The sequence below is a fragment of the Argiope bruennichi genome, chromosome 11, assembly GCF_947563725.1.
Source record: "Argiope bruennichi chromosome 11, qqArgBrue1.1, whole genome shotgun sequence".
Classification (NCBI taxonomy): domain Eukaryota; kingdom Metazoa; phylum Arthropoda; class Arachnida; order Araneae; family Araneidae; genus Argiope; species Argiope bruennichi.
Window position 1 is genome coordinate 49,329,318 of NC_079161.1, and position 20,239 is coordinate 49,349,556.

At 29.7% G+C, this 20,239-nt stretch overlaps 1 protein-coding gene across 1 annotated transcript in view; it reads left to right on the plus strand.

Annotated features, from left to right (window-relative positions):
- The window catches only part of LOC129956552 (uncharacterized), a 50,810-nt gene extending 30,942 nt beyond the window's left edge, over nucleotides 1-19,868 (plus strand). Inside the window, exon 4 of the mRNA XM_056068480.1 lies at nucleotides 19,578-19,868. Coding sequence (XP_055924455.1) covers nucleotides 19,578-19,868 — 291 coding nt within the window. The remainder of the gene's footprint in view (nucleotides 1-19,577) is intronic.
- Nucleotides 19,869-20,239: the final 371 nt, after the last annotated feature.

The window sequence follows — 20,239 nt, forward strand, 5'->3', positions numbered from 1 at the left end:
TCAAATATCCTATCAAATCTTGAGAGCCGCGGGGTCCTGGTGGTAATGTCTCGGCTTCGGAACTGGAGGGTTTTAAGTTCGAGACCCGACTCCACCAAAGAATCGCCATGGAAGCAGGTTTGATACACGTTAAATCCGTCGGGGCCACTGGTGTGGTGTGGAAATTTGGAGGGGGTGCCACCTCAGGTGTCGTCCTTTTCTTCTGACCACGGTACAAAATTGCGAGGACCGTCACAAAATAGCCCTAGTATTGTTTTGAAAACGAGACGTTCATGTAGCTAAAGAAAGAAAAAGGTCAGCTTAAAACCAGGTTCCTCATGCAAATGAATACATTTAAGATAGTGGTTTCCTTCAAAAAATGTGCTTTTTCAACATGTAATTTTTCTTAATTTGTAGCGTAATTGCTTTATCTGCTATACCGAGCGAACGGTAAAATAAGATAGCTATAATACTTTATGGTCCACATAGATCCTTCCATCGAACCCTACCGTTTGGTAAATTAGGTCAAATTCACCCTGTATTTGTATATGCTTTTGTTTATTATATACTATATGAAATAAAGAACTTTTTATCTCGTTATTTGACAGTATACATAATTATTTTGTCACATTAAACAAGTGCACATTATTGAATGTATTATATAAGTGGTGCTTATACCAAAGAAATAAAAACCTATTTCAAGAAATACTTATTTTCTTTCTGTTACACAACCTAGAATAAATTTCTACTCTGTATGCATAGCTGCGCATGCATCCACTTTCATATATATCACATTTCATGAACCGGAAACCGCATTCCATCACTGTCTAATATTACTTCTCGAATTTATTGAGCCATTTTTTTTGACATAACGTGTAACAAAGAGGGAAAATTTCACAGCATTGTAACACTTCCCATTCTCGAGATTTATCGCTGCAATTCAGAAAGCTATCGAAACAATCCCTGAATATTTAATGAAACTATTTTCTGAGCGGTAGAAAATGGAAAAGCGATGTTAGACATACAAGAATTATTACTTAGTGCCAGACATGGTTTCTGCTTTGACTTTTTGTCACACTCAAAAAGAGAATAAGATGTATGTTGTATCTAAAAGCATGTGCGGGATATTGAAGAACTCTGAATGGTCTCAAAAAAGGGTTTTACGAAAGAGTTCGATTTTTTTCGCAATACAATTCCTTGACTGTTATAAAATATCGATTATATGAAGCTTTTTTGCTATATTTGATGGAGTATATGTGTTTATATTGTGCGCATATGGACTTATGATACATATAGTTTGGATTAAAACTATTTTTGAGAAAGAGTTTAGTAAGAGGTGTTTTAGAAATATTTCAAGACCATACAATCACTTGGGAATTCATTCTCTTTAAAGAATTATCTTTTTCTAAAGCATTAACAAATAAAAGAATAATGTAAAGTGTATTCAATTTGTGCATATTATACTTTATTTTTGATATTTAATTCTTGCAATATGATTTTATTTATCTAGACAATATATCAATATAATCAAAATATACTACCCAAACCAAATAATTAATGTACCTTCCAAATCACTGATCTGATTTTTCCAAATTTTACTTCATATTAAAATACATGACCCCTTGATATGACATCAACAATTGTCAGCGACGGCCAATTTTCAAAAAGGATATCGCAAATTAAAGCATTGACGTATAACATAATCTTAACAACTGAACACATTTAATCAATTTCAATACTCAATTAGTTTTATCATTTCATGTACATAGTTGACTAATCATAATGTTCTATGTATAATTGCGAGCATAATTTAAATTAGTAATTACTTTTAGTTTGGTAAGATGCAGTTTGTACTTGTACTTATTAATCTCAATATTGGATTATATAATTTAGAACGTTAAAACAAAGTGAAACTACATCGAAAAAGCAACGAGAAAACACAACATCAACTGGAAGCAAACCAGAACTCCCCATGAGTTCTCAAGGCGATTAGAAAAAAAGAACATAATACATACATCTAAACACTGTGTTCTGCTTAAAAAATTCTGCAACTTTAATATATTAAAGACGTTAATTTAAAATATTTTGTCAACGCTAACACGACCACAGGTTTCACTGCCTCTATGGTAATAACCATTGAAAAAAAAAATGCTTTCTTCTTATAATTATCTAAATTGATTGCACTTTCCATTTCAGGAATGTGCTATAATACTGAATTGAGACTCGATAAAACTATTGAATTTATGTGGATTATGGGCAATATATTTTGTTTTAATTGCAGAATTGAAAGATTTTATTTCAGCTTATAAATATGAGAAAAGATCATTTCAAATCCTCAAGATGTAAGAGTACGATGGCTAAGAGTACTTTAAAAATCATTCTAGAAGAATATTCTTAAAAAAAATAAATAATGCTTTCTGTTTATAATTATCTAAATTGATTGCACTTTCCATTTCAGGAATGTGCTATAATACTGAATTAAGACTCGATAAAACTATTGAATTTATGTGGATTATGTGCAATATATTTTGTTTTAAATTGTAGAATGTTTGAAATATTTAATTTCAGTTTATAAATATGAGAAAAGATAATTTCAAATCCTCAAGATGTAAGAGTACGATGGTGAATAGTACTTTAAAACTCATTCTAGAAGAATATTCTTTAAAAATATTTAAAAAAAAACCATTAAAATTATTGTTGACGTCACTTGTATGATAAAGGAATCAAAATGCTGTATGCTTATTTGCGAGTATAATTTAAGTTCGTAGTTATTTTTTGTTTGAGAAGATGAAGGAATAATTATATTTAGCATTATACCACTCAGTAACTTTTCCAAGGTTCATTTTAAAGTTTCGGAAATTGATCTCATGACGAATATTCAAATACATAATTTTTAATATATTCAGCAATAATTATTACTTTAAAAGACATTTAAAGCTACATTTATTCTTAATTTGTAATGTATTGTAAAATATATATTTTTTAAACCACAAAGTAAACTAATCAACACACTGATAATTTAATTCAAGAAAAAAAATACTTTAAGGTTGCCATTCAAACAACTCAATATTATTCAATAGAGCATCTTATAATAAGGTTGTCAAAATTGATTGAAATATTAATAGATAATATCTTAAAGGATATAGATTTAAATATTTAGGAAAAGTGAATCCTTCTATTAAAAAAACATTCTTCACATGCATTTTCGCATTAATACAAGAAAATATTTACCTTAAGATTTATATTTTTCCTTTTAACAAAAGAATAAAAGCAAATATTTTGCTTTCTATAATCTTCATCAAGATCTTGTTCCATTATGTGATCTTTTAGTCCAAGGAGCTTTTTTAATCCATTTACGGAAGGCTGATTCAGGAAACGTTGGCGTAAATCCAGAATTCCAGACTTTATTGAGATAAAGTTCTTTTCTTCAGAGCCTGTGTGATAAGAATACAAAAATGAGTTTTACAGTCAATTCAAAACGTTACTTCACAAATATTGACGATAATATTTTTTGCAGGTAACATATTAGAAAATCTGCATACTCATTTTTACTTTCTCGTATGCGTAGTAGAGAATAATTGCCAAAAAATTACATTTCGAGATTTTGACGAATCTTTAAGTTTGAAAATTCCCTGTTTTCTAAAAACTCATTTTTGAAAATTGCTTATCTATGACAAAGATAACTCAAAAATTCTTTGAGTTAGACTATTGAAATTTGGTATACAGTCTATACACCAAATTTACAGATTGCTGTCAAATTATGAGTAAATTTATTTAGAGGAAGTCCGTCTGTCCAGCTGTTCGAGTATAAGTTAACACGATAATTACAATAGAAGAGAGCTAGACAGATAAAATACGATGCATATATTTACCATCTATAGTAGAGACATCTGTAAAATTTTGAGCTAAATTCAGCTACAGCTTGACTGTCTGTCGGTCTGTACTTTCAGAAACATGTAAACATGATTATTCAAAAACGCTACGACAAATAAATCAAATATGGTACGAGGTACTACGATTGCAAATGCAGTTTTATGTCCAAATTTTTTTTTCTATCGTTTGAGAGAAACGTGTCTAAAACACAAATTCGATTTCTGGATACTATTAACGCATGTCAGGTATGAATCGCCAAATAACTCGCCAAGGATGACGTGTCAAACTCAGCAAAAATGCCAAATTCATGCCAAAAATTAATATTCCGTGACTATTGTACGCCATTGCCATATAAGGTGCCTCGGCATCACAACTGTATTAGAATATGCCAGAATGTTATGAAGAAGCCACTTCCGATCGTTTATTAATTCAATATGCTAATGTTTAGTTTACTTTCATTCAGATTCCCTTACGAAACAATATGATAAATGTTTACAGTCGTAATTTTGACGTGCCATCAAATGAAGAGGATAACATCTATATGCCGTAACACTATCTACAAGAGGCTTGCTGCCGTGTGCTTCATCGTCTCGAAAATAAAAAAAAACAACAACATTTATTGTAATTTGATGTCAAAATAGAAGCTAAATGCAGCATTTATATAATATTTTGGTGCATTCAGCCAGTAAACTTTTTCTTATGAATCACTGAACTAAGCATTGTTTCATTTTGTCATCCATTTTTCGTTGGATGCTGGGGTGAGTACTTTCGCTTCAGTTTCGCTTTGAACATATTGGCAGTCAAATGATTGGCATTGTTTCATTTTGTCATCCACTTTTCGCTGGATGGTGGGAGGAGTACTTTCGTTTCAGTTTCGCTTTGAACATATTGGCAGTCAAATGACTGGCATTGTTTCATTTTGTCATCCACTTTTCGCTGGATGATGGGGTGAGTGCTTTCGTTTCAGTTTCGCTTTGAACATATTGGCAATCAAATGATTGGAATTGTTTCATTTTGTCATCCACTTTTCGTTGGATGATAGGGCGAGTAATTTCGTTTCAGTTTCGCTTTGGACATATTGGCAGTCAAATGACTGGAATTTTGACTTCAGCATTTGTTAGTATATTATTTCATCATATCTGATTTAGTCTATTTGTGAATGTTGGTATACGTAAAGTTAAATCAGTTTATCAAGATTTTCTATTTAAATTCATCCAGATTTGTCAATAGATTTCGAGGAGAAGTTTATGAGTTTAATGTTACAATGCATAATGCAGATATTTCATTACAAGTATTTATTTCCACTTGTAAGCTTCACAAGACTGTTACAAAGGGTAACAACGAGTGCTTGGGAATCCTTTTTTAAATCTATTTGTGATAAATATTTGTAGAAAAGACAGATATATGGTTATAGTAGCACTAGAATTAGATTTAAACTGGAAACTTAAAAAATAATAAGAGATCTGTTGTATGAATAGATCTACCATAAAAAATACTGCAAATATATATATTTTTTTCATAATGAAAAATTTATTGGTGAAAAGGGAGTTTTATTTTTATTGCAAAATTGTTATAGTGTGTTTTGTGTTACTGGGATATAATGTAGATAATTTGTACTTTTTAATTTTTATTAAATTTAGCAAAAAAATAAAAATAATTATAATTTTTATTAAATTTAGCAAAAAAATAAAAATAATTATAATTTTTTCTAAATTATATATAAAACGCGTTCTATTCAATAAACATATTTTTTTCAAAAAAAAAAAAATTAAAATCGTGCATTTTAGAATTAATATATGCTTTATATTGGATACCTGTTTGAAAGTATTGAAATGTTATTAAATTTCATTTAGAATGGGTATTAATACTGTTATTTGAATATTTATTTTGTAATTAGAGAATTATATTTTTTAATAAATACGATTGAACGAACTTTATTAGGAAAAATGAAAAAGACCAGTTCTGTTACGAGCTGCATTGTTAAAAATAAAACTAATAAATCAAAATTCGAAATAAGCAATCCAGCCGATAAAACAATATTGCATGATGTATATATTCACCTAATTTCTAAATTTAAGATTTTAAGTGGATTCGATAAGAAAACTTAGGATTTTACGTATATAAATAGTCTGGAAGGCTAAATTTCAATTCGTGAAAATTACAGAGATAACATTAAAAATTTGGAAACCTCGAATTGAGCATTTCATGGTTCAGTTTCGAGCATTGTTGTTCAACTCAAATACAAGTTCAGTTTCGAGCATTGTTGTTCAACTCAAATACAAGTTCAGTTTCGAGCATTGTTGTTCAACTCAAATACAAGTTCAGTTTCGAGCATTGTTATTCAACTCGAATACCCATTCAGTTTCGAGTATTGTTATTCAACTCAAATACTCGTTCAGTTTTGAGCATTATTATTCAACTCAAATACCCGTTCGGTTTCGAGCATTATTATTCAACTCAAATACCCGTTCGGTTTTGAGCATTGTTATTCAACTCAAATACCCATTCAGTTTCGAGCATTCTTATTCAACTCAAATACCCATTCAGTTTCGAGCATTCTTATTCAACTCAAATACTCGTTCAGTTTCGAGCATTCTTATTCAACTCAAATACTCGTTCAGTTTCGAGCATTATTATTCAACTCAAATACTCGTTCAGTTTCGAGCATTCTTATTCAACTCAAATACTCGTTCAGTTTCGAGCATTATTATTCAACTCAAATACTCGTTCAGTTTCGAGCATTCTTATTCAACTCAAATACTCGTTCAGTTTCGAGCATTATTATTCAACTCAAATACTCGTTCAGTTTCGAGCATTGTTATTCAAAATTTGACAGAAACGCAAAATGTAACACCTGCTTTAAATATTTCAGTTAAAAAATCCGTTAGAGGACAACCAATGATGTATAAATATATTCAGCAGTCTTAAACCTTTGAAAGTAACTGCTTGCATTTTTTGATTCGTGATTAATGTTAGAAACTTTTTAAAAAATCAACGAACTTGTATTTTATTCCAGATGAGACAAAGAATGTAGGGGACCGTTTTGGATCAGATGTAATCAAACCGAATTTCATTCTGCCTATATATCATTTTTAAGAAGTAACATTCAATTTTCAAACAGCTTCAAAATCAAGAGTTTAGTGTCTTATTTAACTGAAAACCATTTATTACGAGTTAATGGAGAGTTAGTTACTCGAGGCAGAGCTTGTTTTAATGAAACGCTTCTGAATATTCTTCCCTGACACTGTAAAGTGACTTCAGTTACTTATGACTCAGGAACATGAATGAATAGGTCATTTAGGTGCATCTGCATCTTTGACTCAACTTTGAAAACAATACTGCATGCTTAAAAAACGTCGATTAATCAAAATTTTGATTCGGATATATCTCATTCACATAAAGTACAACACTAAACCAGCTGATTAAATGAATGGTCAATTGCTTGGAGAAAGAATTTTTCAATATCTTCCATTTCGAATTGTAGGAATTGACTTGACAGATTCAATTCTTGTAAAAGTCAGTCAAGAAACTCAAGGTAATATTATACTGCTTTGTTTACCTGTATCGTGATACGTGCCATATATTCATAGCTTGTGTTGAACATGTCAACAAAATGTTTTCATTTACTTGATGGAGATTCTTTTCTCGAGTAATTGCAAGGTAATAAGTTCCTGGGTTGGACGACATTGGCTGGACATTTAAAGTGGTTCAAAGAGAATCAGTAAAATTTGCCAACATTTCGGAAGATAGTAAGTTACAAAATTTTGTCCGAGATAAAGATATCCATTGGGAGTTCGTAACTGAACAAACATCTTAATGGAGAGGATTTTACGAAAATCGTTTGTAAATCGTTCGTCTGTAAAAGATTCCTTTGCCTAAAATATTTGGCAAGGCCCTTCTGACGTTTGACAAAATTCAACAATTCTTTCACAGGCTGAAGTCATCCTCAACAGTCGATCTATATAGAAAAGCTAACAGGAAAACTAGAACCTCTCACACCGGCTTACTTCCTAGAATTTGGATAAGGTGATTCTAAATACCCTATGTATTTTATCAAAGTGATTTATTCTAAAGTGGACGAGAAATCGTACAAAACAAAAAGACGTACTAAGTTTGTCTATTGAAAAGACTTTTAGAGATTAGGAATGAACAGTATTGACTTCAATTATATCAAATAATTACTTTAAAGTACCATATCTCCATAAAAATATGAAATTAAATGCTGCAGTTCTTGTTAAAGGAAATATAAAATCAAACATATTATTGGAACATGGGAAGATAAAGGAGATATTGATTGAAACAGAGTAATTTTACATCTTGTCAATAAGGCCGCGGGGGCCTGGTGGTAACATCTTAGAACCGGAGGGTTTCAGGTTCGAGATCCGATTTCACCGAAGATCTGCCGTGTGAGTGAGTCTGATGCATGTTAAGTTCGTCGGGAACAAACGTCCTCCCGATAGTGTAGTGTGGAAGTTTGGATTTTGGACTTCCAGTTCAGGCGTCGTCCTCGTCATCTGACTGTGGTTCAAAATTATGAGGTCCGTTCCAAAACAGCCCTAGTGTTGCTTTAAAATGGGGCGATAATATATATAAATTAAACTTACATCTTGTTTATCAAAAAGTTTTAAAGGTCTAAAAATACTGTTTTGCTCTTCAGAACCGGAATAATATTGTATTTATACATTACTTCTTTACGAAGTACAACTTTTTAATGTTTGTACGACGAACGACTAAAGAGTTATTCCAGGTGGTTGATTTACTTTAAGCTAGTATACATGGGTTTTTAAATAAAGAAAATTCATTCACTGAATGAAAGCAGATATTAGTTGCCAATAATACTGAGATTCTCTGTAAAATTTCCGAAAAAAATTTTATATTCATTTTTAAGAAAAATTTAAACTAAACTTTTAATAATATTGTCAATTAATGACATTTTAATGTATTATTAATGCCGCATTTTAAAGCATTACTGTTTAAAATATAAAATTTTAGAAATAATCTTTTAAAATAAGATTTTACTAAAAAGTAGTGTGATTTAAATGAAAAAAGATTTATTATTTTAGTTCTCATGACAAACAAGTCATTTAAGCCCTGCTTTTACTGTCATCGAGAAAATGCATAAAAGTTCTGGAAGAAACTAATCAAAATTCAATAGCTTTTAAAATAATTAATTATAAATTATAATAACTATACCAACTTCAATAGTAAGTTTTTCTTATTTATTTTAACCTGCACGTTTTAATTAAATTAATATGATGAAATGAGTACTAAGTCATTTTTGTTTACGTGTTGTTAATATGTATCTAGTAAATATAGCAAAATAAGTTTGACTCCTTTGATCACGTATATATTTGTGCTCAGTAATTACATTCTTCTATTAGATATTGAAAAGAAAAAATAAGTAAAATATTTAAATTTTTTTGAATTACATAATTGCCACAATTGCTAATAAATAGTCCTAATCAAGAATTTTGTTGATTGATCGGGACCAGCTTCCATGGATTTAAATTGATTCCGATATTAGATGCATACATTTTTCTACAAAACGGACGGAATTATCTTTCCATTATTTTTACTTGATTTTTTTTTATTTAATTTGATCTCTCCTTATGAGGTGATCTAAGTATCTAGATATATGTTTTGCTGTAAAATGTCCGTAGTACAGAAATTTAATAATATTTTTTTCTTCAAAATTTCTTTGAAAATATACCTTTTAAGTAATGGTTATTTTTTTTTAATCAATCAAAAACTCACTGATATGTAATGTTCGGTACAGATATTTACAATCAAAAGAAGCAAAACAAAATAAAAAAGAGATTCGACATTGAACTATCCCTGTATGTAACTTAATGTTATTTTAATTCCACAATTCTCTGGCTTAGTGTTACTCTTGTTTACGCCATGAATACAGTGTTAGTCGCAAACAATAAAACAATAATTTTCAAATCCCAACCAATTAGTCCTCTGTCCTCTTTCAAAAATTTTAGACGTGTAATTATTTAATTAGCGGTGCGTAGCATAAAACTGTCACTAATGATGAGACTTTAATTTGGATTGGGAATTCAAAAAATGAATGAATCTGGAAACTTGAAAAGCATAATGCCAATTAATTCTGACCGTGGTTTCTCTATTCCCTGAGGCCCACCCAGCACGTATATCTATCTAAATAAATATGTTATTGGTCAATTTACATTTTGATGGCTTTAAATCTTTAATTAATGAAGCATTTTTGATCGTCGTATTTTTAACAATAACTTTACTCGGCATCGTATTTTTAGCGATAACTGAAAATATTTCTATTTTGAATTAATTCATATAATTTACAAGTATTTAGAATGAAATAGTAGCAAACCTTGTAAGTTTTATAAATAATATATATGATTTAGTCCCTTCATTAAATGCAAAATTTTATATTAAAACAAAGAGAGAATTTTCAAAAAACGTATGCTGTGTCTTTCTCGATATATTTCGAGATACTAAAAATAAAGGCGCTTTACAAACAAAGTTGTCAGAATTCAATTTTATATATCATGATGGAACACTTCTTTTTCTTTCTGTTAAAAATTATAAAGACCATTTCTGAACACAAGTGATTTTTTTTTTTTTTTGCTGAAAACAATATATAATATCTTTTTGTTTATTCCACTGATAAACAATCATTCTACAACTCCAACTGATTTAAGAGCATCCTTGTAGCATATCTGGTAATGGAAAATAAAACTAGCCAACCAATCAAGAAACAATCGATATAAAAAATATTCCAGAACTCTAAACGACAGTAAACAAAAGTAACAGATGCGAGCAAAAGATTTCTGGTGGAAAAACTGAGTTCCACGCAAAATCTTTATCCTAGCAATTACATCAGATCTTGTTTTCCAAAAAGACACCCAGGTATCTCTTTCTTATCACTTATAGAAAGAAAACTTCTTATGCTAGATTATTTTATTCTACTCCCTTTTGTGATTTTGGCACCTGCCTTAAAAATGTGGTGGAAAGAAGTGAATGTAGGATTTCATCTTATTGGGATATAAAAGTTTATGTGCTGAAGTTTTTGGTATATATTTTGCGAGAAAAATAACATACTGTTGATGAATATCTGGATGTTTTGAAGCAGATAACTTATTTCTATTTATATATATATTTCATTGTTATTTATATTTTTTCTTATTTATACACCAATTCATCGCATTCTTTTATAAACATTATTGTTAAGGAAAAAAACCCATCTAGTGTGTATATGGTGCAAAATTCTAACAAGCCCATAAAGGAAATCGATATTTGTAACAAACTTAATTGAAATATACATAAAATTTCATTTACAAAAATCAACAAAACAAAAAACAGCAAACCTTTATTAGATAATCTCATCAGTACAAAATTCTAGGAAGGACTTTTGTAAAATACACATTCCAAAGAGAATATTTCTGACTGGTTCGTTTATTAATTTGACCAATGTCTCGGAATTTTGAGTAACAAGGTAAGGAACGTTCTAGAAGAATATAGTATCTTCGTTCCTGACTTATATGCTGTCAAAATGTCTTCCTTTAATTTCAGGAAATTTCTTTTTACCCTCCGAGTTTTTAACAAGGATGGGCGTCGTTGATTTATCTTACATTCAGGAGCTATTGAAATTGGTACAAAACTCTCTTCCTTATCTGAACTGCTAATGGAAACAATGTTATGAATATATAATATATTTTTCTTTTTGTTTTTTCTTCTCCTTTCTAAAATCCGCATATTTTACATCTCGGTCATTATTTTTTCTATTCATGTTAAAGCGAAATCTTTCATGACTTAAGAACCATTCACATTTGATGAATTAATAGAAGAGATTATGGAGAAGTTATTTAACCTTCCTTTAGAAATGTATTAAAATTCACTGAAATACTTCCGTCTTATTTTTTATTATTCCGTTTTAAAAAAAGCTTTGATAAGAAAGTCTTAACTTTTCTTTGTTTAAGCTGTGAAGACTTTGTTGAAAAATTTTCTTAGTATTTAAAATTTTTAACAAAAAATATAAAATACAAAACAATAATAAAAAATAAAATAAATAAATTTTGTAGGCATTTACGATAAAAGGAATGAATTTAACTTTAAAGTAATTAAACTTAGGAAGTGCCATTCCAATTTAAACTTTAAAGTTTTCAAAAATTATATTTTTTTCACAGTTTAACAGGGTTAAAAAAATTGCAATAACAAAATTTCTTATATTGAAGCAACAAACAATCTAATAAAAAACTTAATTGCTAATGATTTCCCCCAAACGCTTTGCAATATAGAAGCTATAATAAAAGAAGGTTCATTTATTTTCTAACTTATTCGCAGCTAAAGATGTTCTATCTGGTTTATTCACTTTCATTTTTTAACTCAATACATGGCATTGACACCCTTCAATTATTTCTTATGATGACGAGGCACCTTGACCACCTTGCAGCTTTAAACGTGGGGAAATTAAATTTAGTTTAACGTAGTGCGTTTGCACTGATAGGTTTATTTCCTTCACTAGTTTTTTTTAGAGTTTTGTTTTCAACTGGTATGTGCTTTGCTCTCATATTTTAATGGTATTTTTCGGTTTTATGATTAAATGGTCTTCTTGTACTTTGGTTTTATTCAATTTTTCTGTGATCTTGCTTAGATGTAGAAATTTTTGAAATAATATTTTACTTGTTATTGTGTAATTTGTTGTCTTTAATTTGTTACTAATTTTATCCCCAAAACCACAATTTCTTGGAATTTTCGGGTAACGAGTCAATTTTTCTCGACGAAAGTCAGATCCCTCACAGAAAAATCCCTGGTTTGAATCCCTGCCTGAGGATGACCCTTGAAAAAGTCTTCAGGTCGGATTCATCATTTCATTTCTTTCTCTTTGGTTCTTTTTCTGCATTTAAATGTAATATTTATTTCTAATTTGGTTAAGTTCGTTTGTATTTTAGTTCTAACAGCATTAGCGCTCTCTAAATACAATGTTTCTTTTACCAGTTTTTTCCACGAAATTTTTACTTTGAATTGATTTTCATAATGATTGCTTTTTTTGATTGATAGTTTCTTAAATAGAGATAAAATCAGTTTCACTCAATATATATATATATATATATATATATAATATATATAATTTGTCAGCAGTATGACTTTTATTCAAGCAGGTAATACATTATCAGTCATATATTACAAATGTCATTCATTCAGCTGGGATATGCCCTATATTTTGCAAAATTATCGACAATGTGTCTAATGAATTAATCTGCTAACTGTTCTTTATTTTAAGACTAAGATATCAGCATGGCTTATGAAAAATTACGCTTTTATTTTCATCTGCTATTTCGATCAACTGTAGGTGGAATTATATTTATATATTATACATGAATAGGTAATAGGTTGTTTTCTCTGACTAAGAAAATAATCTTCATTTTATTCACCCAATTGCCACTTCCTCGGTAATGAATTACAAGTATTTCTAATATAATATGCTTATTTTGTTATGATAATTCTCTATCTAAAACATGGTTAATGGTTAACGTAAATTTAATGAAACATTGGCAACTACTAACGGCAACCTTTTGTAGTAAACATGCTATGAAGAGTTGCTTTGATGTAGTCAAATTGCAGGAATTCACAACAAATACTCAGAGTTAGTAAGTTGTGCAATTGTAAATTACGTTTATTTAACAGTAAGACATCTACCGTTTTGCAATCTAGTTTATTAGCCTACAATTATTTCAGTAACGAAATATTACGACTGCAATCGACGACAAATAATAAATATATGTGATATTGTAGCGTTTCAGCTACACTAACATACCTTACCCAAGTACAAGCTAAATTTATTAAATGAATTAGTACCTAATGTTATCAGAATTTACGTTCAATATTATAACTATGCAATCGGAGAACGCAGATTTTCTTTCACTTAATATTTGACAAAAAAAAAAAAGAACCTGTATAATTGCAAGTGGTTTTAAATTTTCAGTAGACGTTGAATAATGGTGTCTTAATAAAACCAATATTAAGAAATATATTCATAAAATGAGACGCATTGAGTAAAACGAATGCATACAATTGAGAAGGAAAAAAATGGGTAGGGGGAAGGGAGGAGAATATTAATTTGCAATAGTTCTAAGGGAAAAAGTACCTAACAATAAGAACATATCCTAAAAATAAAGATAAAGGAATTAAAATTCATGTTTGTTTGAAATTCATAATTGTTTTTGAATTCTAAATATAATCATATAAATAAGTACATGCTGAGTCTAATGTTTAAGAAATTCATTTTTCACATGTGTATTTTTTCATATCTTGATAGGCATTGTATAAATGAATGAATTTGTACATATATTTATAAAATATTTTCTCTTGACTTGTTAAAAACGACAACAATGCCAATATTTTCTACATTCTATAAAGTTCTTGTCACAAAAATGGTAAATATCTGCTCATGAAGGCGGGCTTATTCGCCTCAGACTTGCAACGAATTCCTGCTCATTGTTGATATCCTTATTTAAAAAAAAAAAAATGTTAGACGACTACGCTAAAAATTTTTTTTGGTGAAAATGTACATTTTTTATTACCTATTCTGTATTTCTGTACAGTTTCTTTTTTAAAACCGTTTCAATTTAGCTTCCCCATTCATTTGATATAGCCCGCATTATAAAAGCATACATTCTTTCATTTAGCAAACATGTTATCCAGGTTCAATCTGTCAAGAATGCTTTAGCATTTATTACGCTAAAATGCACATCATTGTGAAGATTCCCAACCAACATAATCGGTTTACTTCGGTATTAAAAGAGAAGAAAGAATCGATGGAAATTATTTTATCAAAAGTTCCTCTCTTGTTGGTCATTATATCAGATCACAGGATATTTCGAAATCATCTTATGGCAGTTCGATTTTTTTTTCAGTTCCAGTATAACAAGCTTTCTTCAAGCTTTCTCACTTCATTATCACTGAATAATTTTGACTTTGGTATCCCTCTTATTTATTTTTGGAATTGCATTAAATTGTAGCCACACCATTGGCCGTCTATATCAAGCTTGCAAATAATCTCAAAATTCATTAGTGTGACTTTAAAGCTTTAAAGATGTCAGATCGCTGTTTTCTGATGTAACATCCGGTGTGTCCTGAAATCTCTACAAATTTTAGATGGAGTTTGAAGTCATATCTGACAAGAAAGTAAGTAGGTCATTTATGATTGCTCTGAAAATGTTGCGGCCAAATGTGTGAAATGTTATTGAAACACACTATTATTTTAAACGAAACATTTAGAAGAATGAGATGATGAATCTTTATGCCGAGAAATTACCAAGCATAAAGAGAAAAAAAAAATTATTTGCTAAATTAATTAATTTATGTCAGCTACAAATATATCACAAAAAGAATTCAGGTAACATTGAAAGGAGAAAAGAAATTTTGTAAAATTGCTGAATTATATGATTTTTATTCTAAAAACTTTACATATATTATACATAATTTTTTTCAAATATTTCACAATTGTATAAAAATAATTGATATTATAATTAAACCGAATAATTATTTTATAAGAACCCACGCACTGCCAAACGTTCATTTGCATATTTAAAATGATTAAGTCGATGACAATTCTTACAGAAACACCACATGAAAGGAAATGGGGATGTATTGTTCATACTCCATTTAAATGAAACATGTGAGGAAATGATTCTAAATAAACATCTTAGTTTCGTAATCAATTGTTAAAATCTTAATTCCCTTCATTAAGGGTTTATCTTTGGCTGAGTGGACAGTTTATAAGGGCTGGATAGCCTGGTTGGTAGGGCGTTGGATTCGCATCCCTTGGGCTGTGAGTTCGAACCCCACCTACTGAAGATTCTTCGTGTACAAGGTGACTGGTGCACGTATAAATATGTTGTACAATTGAGAAGGAAAAAAAGTGGGGGAGGTAGGAGAATATTAATTTGCAATAGTTCTAAAGGGAAAAGTATTTAACAATAAGAACATATACTAAAAATAAAGATAAGATAATTAAAATTCATGTTTGTTTGAAATTCATAAATGTTTTCGAATAAAATGCATTGGTTTTTGAATTCTAAATATACTCATATAAATAAGTACATACTGAATATATTGTTTCAGAAAATTATTTTTCATATCTTAATAAGTATTTTATAAGTGAATGAATTTGTACATATATTTATAAAATAATTTCTAAGAGAAATAAGAGATATATATTCTATAAGAGAAAAAAAATTATTTGCTAAATTAAGTAATTTATGTCAGTTACAAATATATCACAAAAAGAATTCAGGTAACATTGAAAGGAGAAAAGAAATTTTGTAAAATTGCTTTTAGTTCTGGATATAGCAAGATATTTCCAAGATATTGATCGATATTTTGAATGCCAGGATAGCATGGAGATATCGTAAAACTAATACTGCACATTATTAAAAACCACCAACCTCATCTTAGTAGGTAGTTTATTTATGTTTAAATTTATATACATTTTCAAAATTGGAAGATTGCTTTGCTTTTTTCTGATTATAAATTTGCATCAAGATTTTCATTCAACGTAGAAGACTGATTAATATCAGTGTTATAATCATTATGGTTACTAAATTGTTGAATGGGTTTAAAATCGTCTGCTTCGTTAAAGATCACAAGGCTAAAGCTTATGATATTTGATAAAGGTTGCTTGTTATCACATATTTGCTTGTTAAAAAGGAAAATACAAATGAAAATAAAACCTTTAAATCATAAAATTCATGTTAATATTATGATAAGTTTATATTTTAAAGGTTAACTTTATATTTTGTTAGAATATACACTTAAGCAATTATAAAAGGAGGATAAACAAGGGTTAACAACATAGAAAAACAGGGAACTACGAAAATTTCTATACAAGTCGAGCAAAATGTTAAAAATGATATAAAAGTCATAATTTTAAATATTAAAGTTAATCATTTCAATGATATTAATTAAGCCATAATATTGGATAAAAAATAAAAATAGTATAAATAATAATGCTAAAATATATGCAGACAGGTTTTTAAACTAAGAGAAAAAAACTGATCCATTTAATCACAATAAATTCCCGAATATATCTACTGCTATAACATTATTTAGAAATCAAAATGAAATTATGTTTTAATATCAGATGAATATTGATGATTATTATTTATGCTTAAAAATTAATTACTGTATTAAACGAATGTATGTACTTTCTAACTAAAATGCTTTTTCAGTAAATTTTTCAAGTATCATAGATATATGTAAGGAAAAAGGCATGATGATATACGTTGCGAAAGTCCTTAAAAATCAATATTTAAATAAATTTTTTTAATTGTATTATTGAATAAGAAAAAAAATGTCCACACTTAGAATTATGGATTCAAATTTATTTAAATTTTATATCTACATACCACACTACATTAAATTATATCTACATTCTTAAATTTTTAACTATATAAATTAGAAAATATAGATTTTTGTATGCACAACAAAGATTAATAGTACCAATCAGTAGGCGATAACAGATTCTTCTGATTTATGTGTTTAAATTCACATACATTTTAATAATTGATGTGTTTTTTTTTTCAAAGGCATAAACAGAATTAAAAGTACAAGCTGTACAAAAAACAAATTAGAATTTGCCACAGTTAAGTATATTTTTTTCTAAGGCATAATTAAATGTCGATAGTCATACTAAAACTATTTTGCCATAAATAAATGGCATTTGAAGCGAATTGCTAAATTTTATTTACTAGCAAATTATAAATTATTTTCATAAAAATTATTTTAATTTAAAAAAATGTTTTTCAAAGCGCATTTATGTATATTTTGATAATCAAAATATTCAGGGAAAAAACAAGTTTCCAAAAATGTTAGTCAACATTCAAGAAGTCTATCTGGTTTTTAAAATAAAACTCATGAGTAAACATGATATTTGTACCATATTTTTTTCCTATCTTCTGATCATAATAGCACAGGCATTTCTGTTGATTTTTCTCATTATTTAAAAGTAGAGGAACTATAATGATGTTTTGGAGTTGACTTCAAAAGTTTGCCATCATTATTTCTCTGTAAGCACTGTAAAGAATACTTGAAAAGAGCATTAGAAATACACGGAAAGGTTTTGAAGATTTTCTGAGAACTTCCGTGTTTACTCTTTTAAAAACAATACTGTTCTTAAGAGAGTTAGTTGGTTTTCTTTATTTACCTTTCTCTAAAAATTTCTGTTGCAATTTTCTGTCATATGCCTCTGGTAACTTCCGTATTTGTTCTCCAAAGAACAATAACTTCTTACGAAAAGGAGCATATTTTTAATGTGTTCTTTTTAACGATTTCTACTGTAAAATTATATTTAATTTTTTTTAATGAAACATCAGGAAATATATGTGTTTTTCAATATCTGTCCCTTCCCATAATAAAGCTGTGTGTTTGCGAAAGTTCAATTTTTTAAAAAAATTTATTTATGTGCGTTTATTATGATAAGAATGATTCCTCCAATTTGGAGTCTTGAATTTCAAATCTTTCTATTTTTAATAGTAAAATATTTGTGGGGGGATGAAATATCTACCCAACTTTTGTATTATATGTCTCATCTAAAACAATTGAAGTGCTTACATTCCTTACAACATACTTCTCATTCGATTGATCTGGATCATAATTATTCAAGTTAACTTGTTTACAACATAGTACACTGCAGATTTCTGAAATGCGACCTCTAGTGTTCACATGATTGTATTGAGAGCACGTCTTAGAGGGTGATGGTTGCTATCTAGTCACATTCTATTACCTACTAACGACCACGGATTTTAACAAATCTTGTGTATATTATTATGAATTTGTAATACATCTTTCCTCTAAGTTTAGTTTGCTGATAAGATAGTTTGACATATAGCTCTAAAGGATGTAGAATGGGCGCGAGTCAATCACATCCAAACTTAATAATAAACTTTGCAACTTTGGCAACAAAAGCGAAGGACACAGAGAGTTCGAAAATCTTGAGGTGACGTTTATTAGGACACAAAAAATACATGATAAAAATTAAAGCGTTTTTTATTTATTTATTTATTTTAAATTTATTTTTAGCATTCGATGCCCTGTTACGGGAGCAATAAAATTAAGAGGCTCACACATCAGAGGGTGTCAGCAGAGCAATCGAGGCAAAACTAACAGTTGGGGGAAGTATCTCTTTGAAGTATCGATCTCCAGCGAGTTCTGTCTTAACTTTTTTGTGAATTTACTTAACAATTTGAACTTTTTGTGAATTTATTTAATAGCAATATGCTACCGTTTACTGCAAGTCCTGCTCTTGTGTATTATTCTGTGTTTTTCTGTTGCTTATTAAAATAATAAAGCCCTTCATCGGTTACTGAACCTGCCGAATTCTTGCTCTTACACCACACAAATGGATTTCGAGATTTTTCGTAATATACGCCGTATACCATAATGACTATGTATATATACAATGCAGAACATTAAAAATGTGATACTACGAAGGAATGATGAAAGGAAAAAGAGGGTGAGATATGAAAATGTGTAGTATTTCAGTGCACTTAGACGACGCAGGAGGGAGAGCGACATCTGGAGCACTATATAAAAGAAAAATTGTGTAGTGGATTTCTCATTCTGAAAGGCAGTTTGTAAAGTTAGAGTTTGCTTAGAATATAATTTTTATGTCAAAAAGAAGAAGAATGGCTTCTCACTAAGTATCGGAATTCGATAGACGCATAATCGTTGCCTATCGATAGTGTGGATTATCGTTCTGTGATATCGTTCATCGCACTGATCGAAATCCAGTCACTGTGATGCAAATTTGGAATCAATTGGTTGCTAAGGGTCATAATAAACTTCATGCAGGATCTCAATGCCCTCTCCTGACTAATACCCTAGATGACAAACATATTATGAGAACGGCCCTGAAAAACCGCAACAACATCAAGAATCCCAGTATCCGCTTATACGGTGCGACGACGTTTGCAGCACCTAAGACAGCCAGCATTGCGATTATTACTTCGACTTCCTTTGACAATGCAGCATAGAGAGAGATGGCGATTCTGGTGCGCCGAACGACAAAGCTGGATACAGGAGTAACACAGGAGTCCCGTTCTCCGTGCAGTATTCTGATGACCGTATACATGTTTGGAGGCTCCGAAGAAACCGCACGGAGCCTGCTTGGATTCGGTATAGTCATAGCGGTTCTGCATAATATGAGCCATTGCGCACAAGAAGCGTTTGTCTCTAATTCGGATAATTTGAACACAGATTGGTACATTTTTGACATCTTACGGCCAGCTGCTGTGCCTTAACATCGAGATCTGTCAAATACCATCTTCCAACAAGATAATGCAAGACCACATGTTGTACCGCATGTAATGAACTTCTTAAACACTTCAGGTATTCGATTACTGCC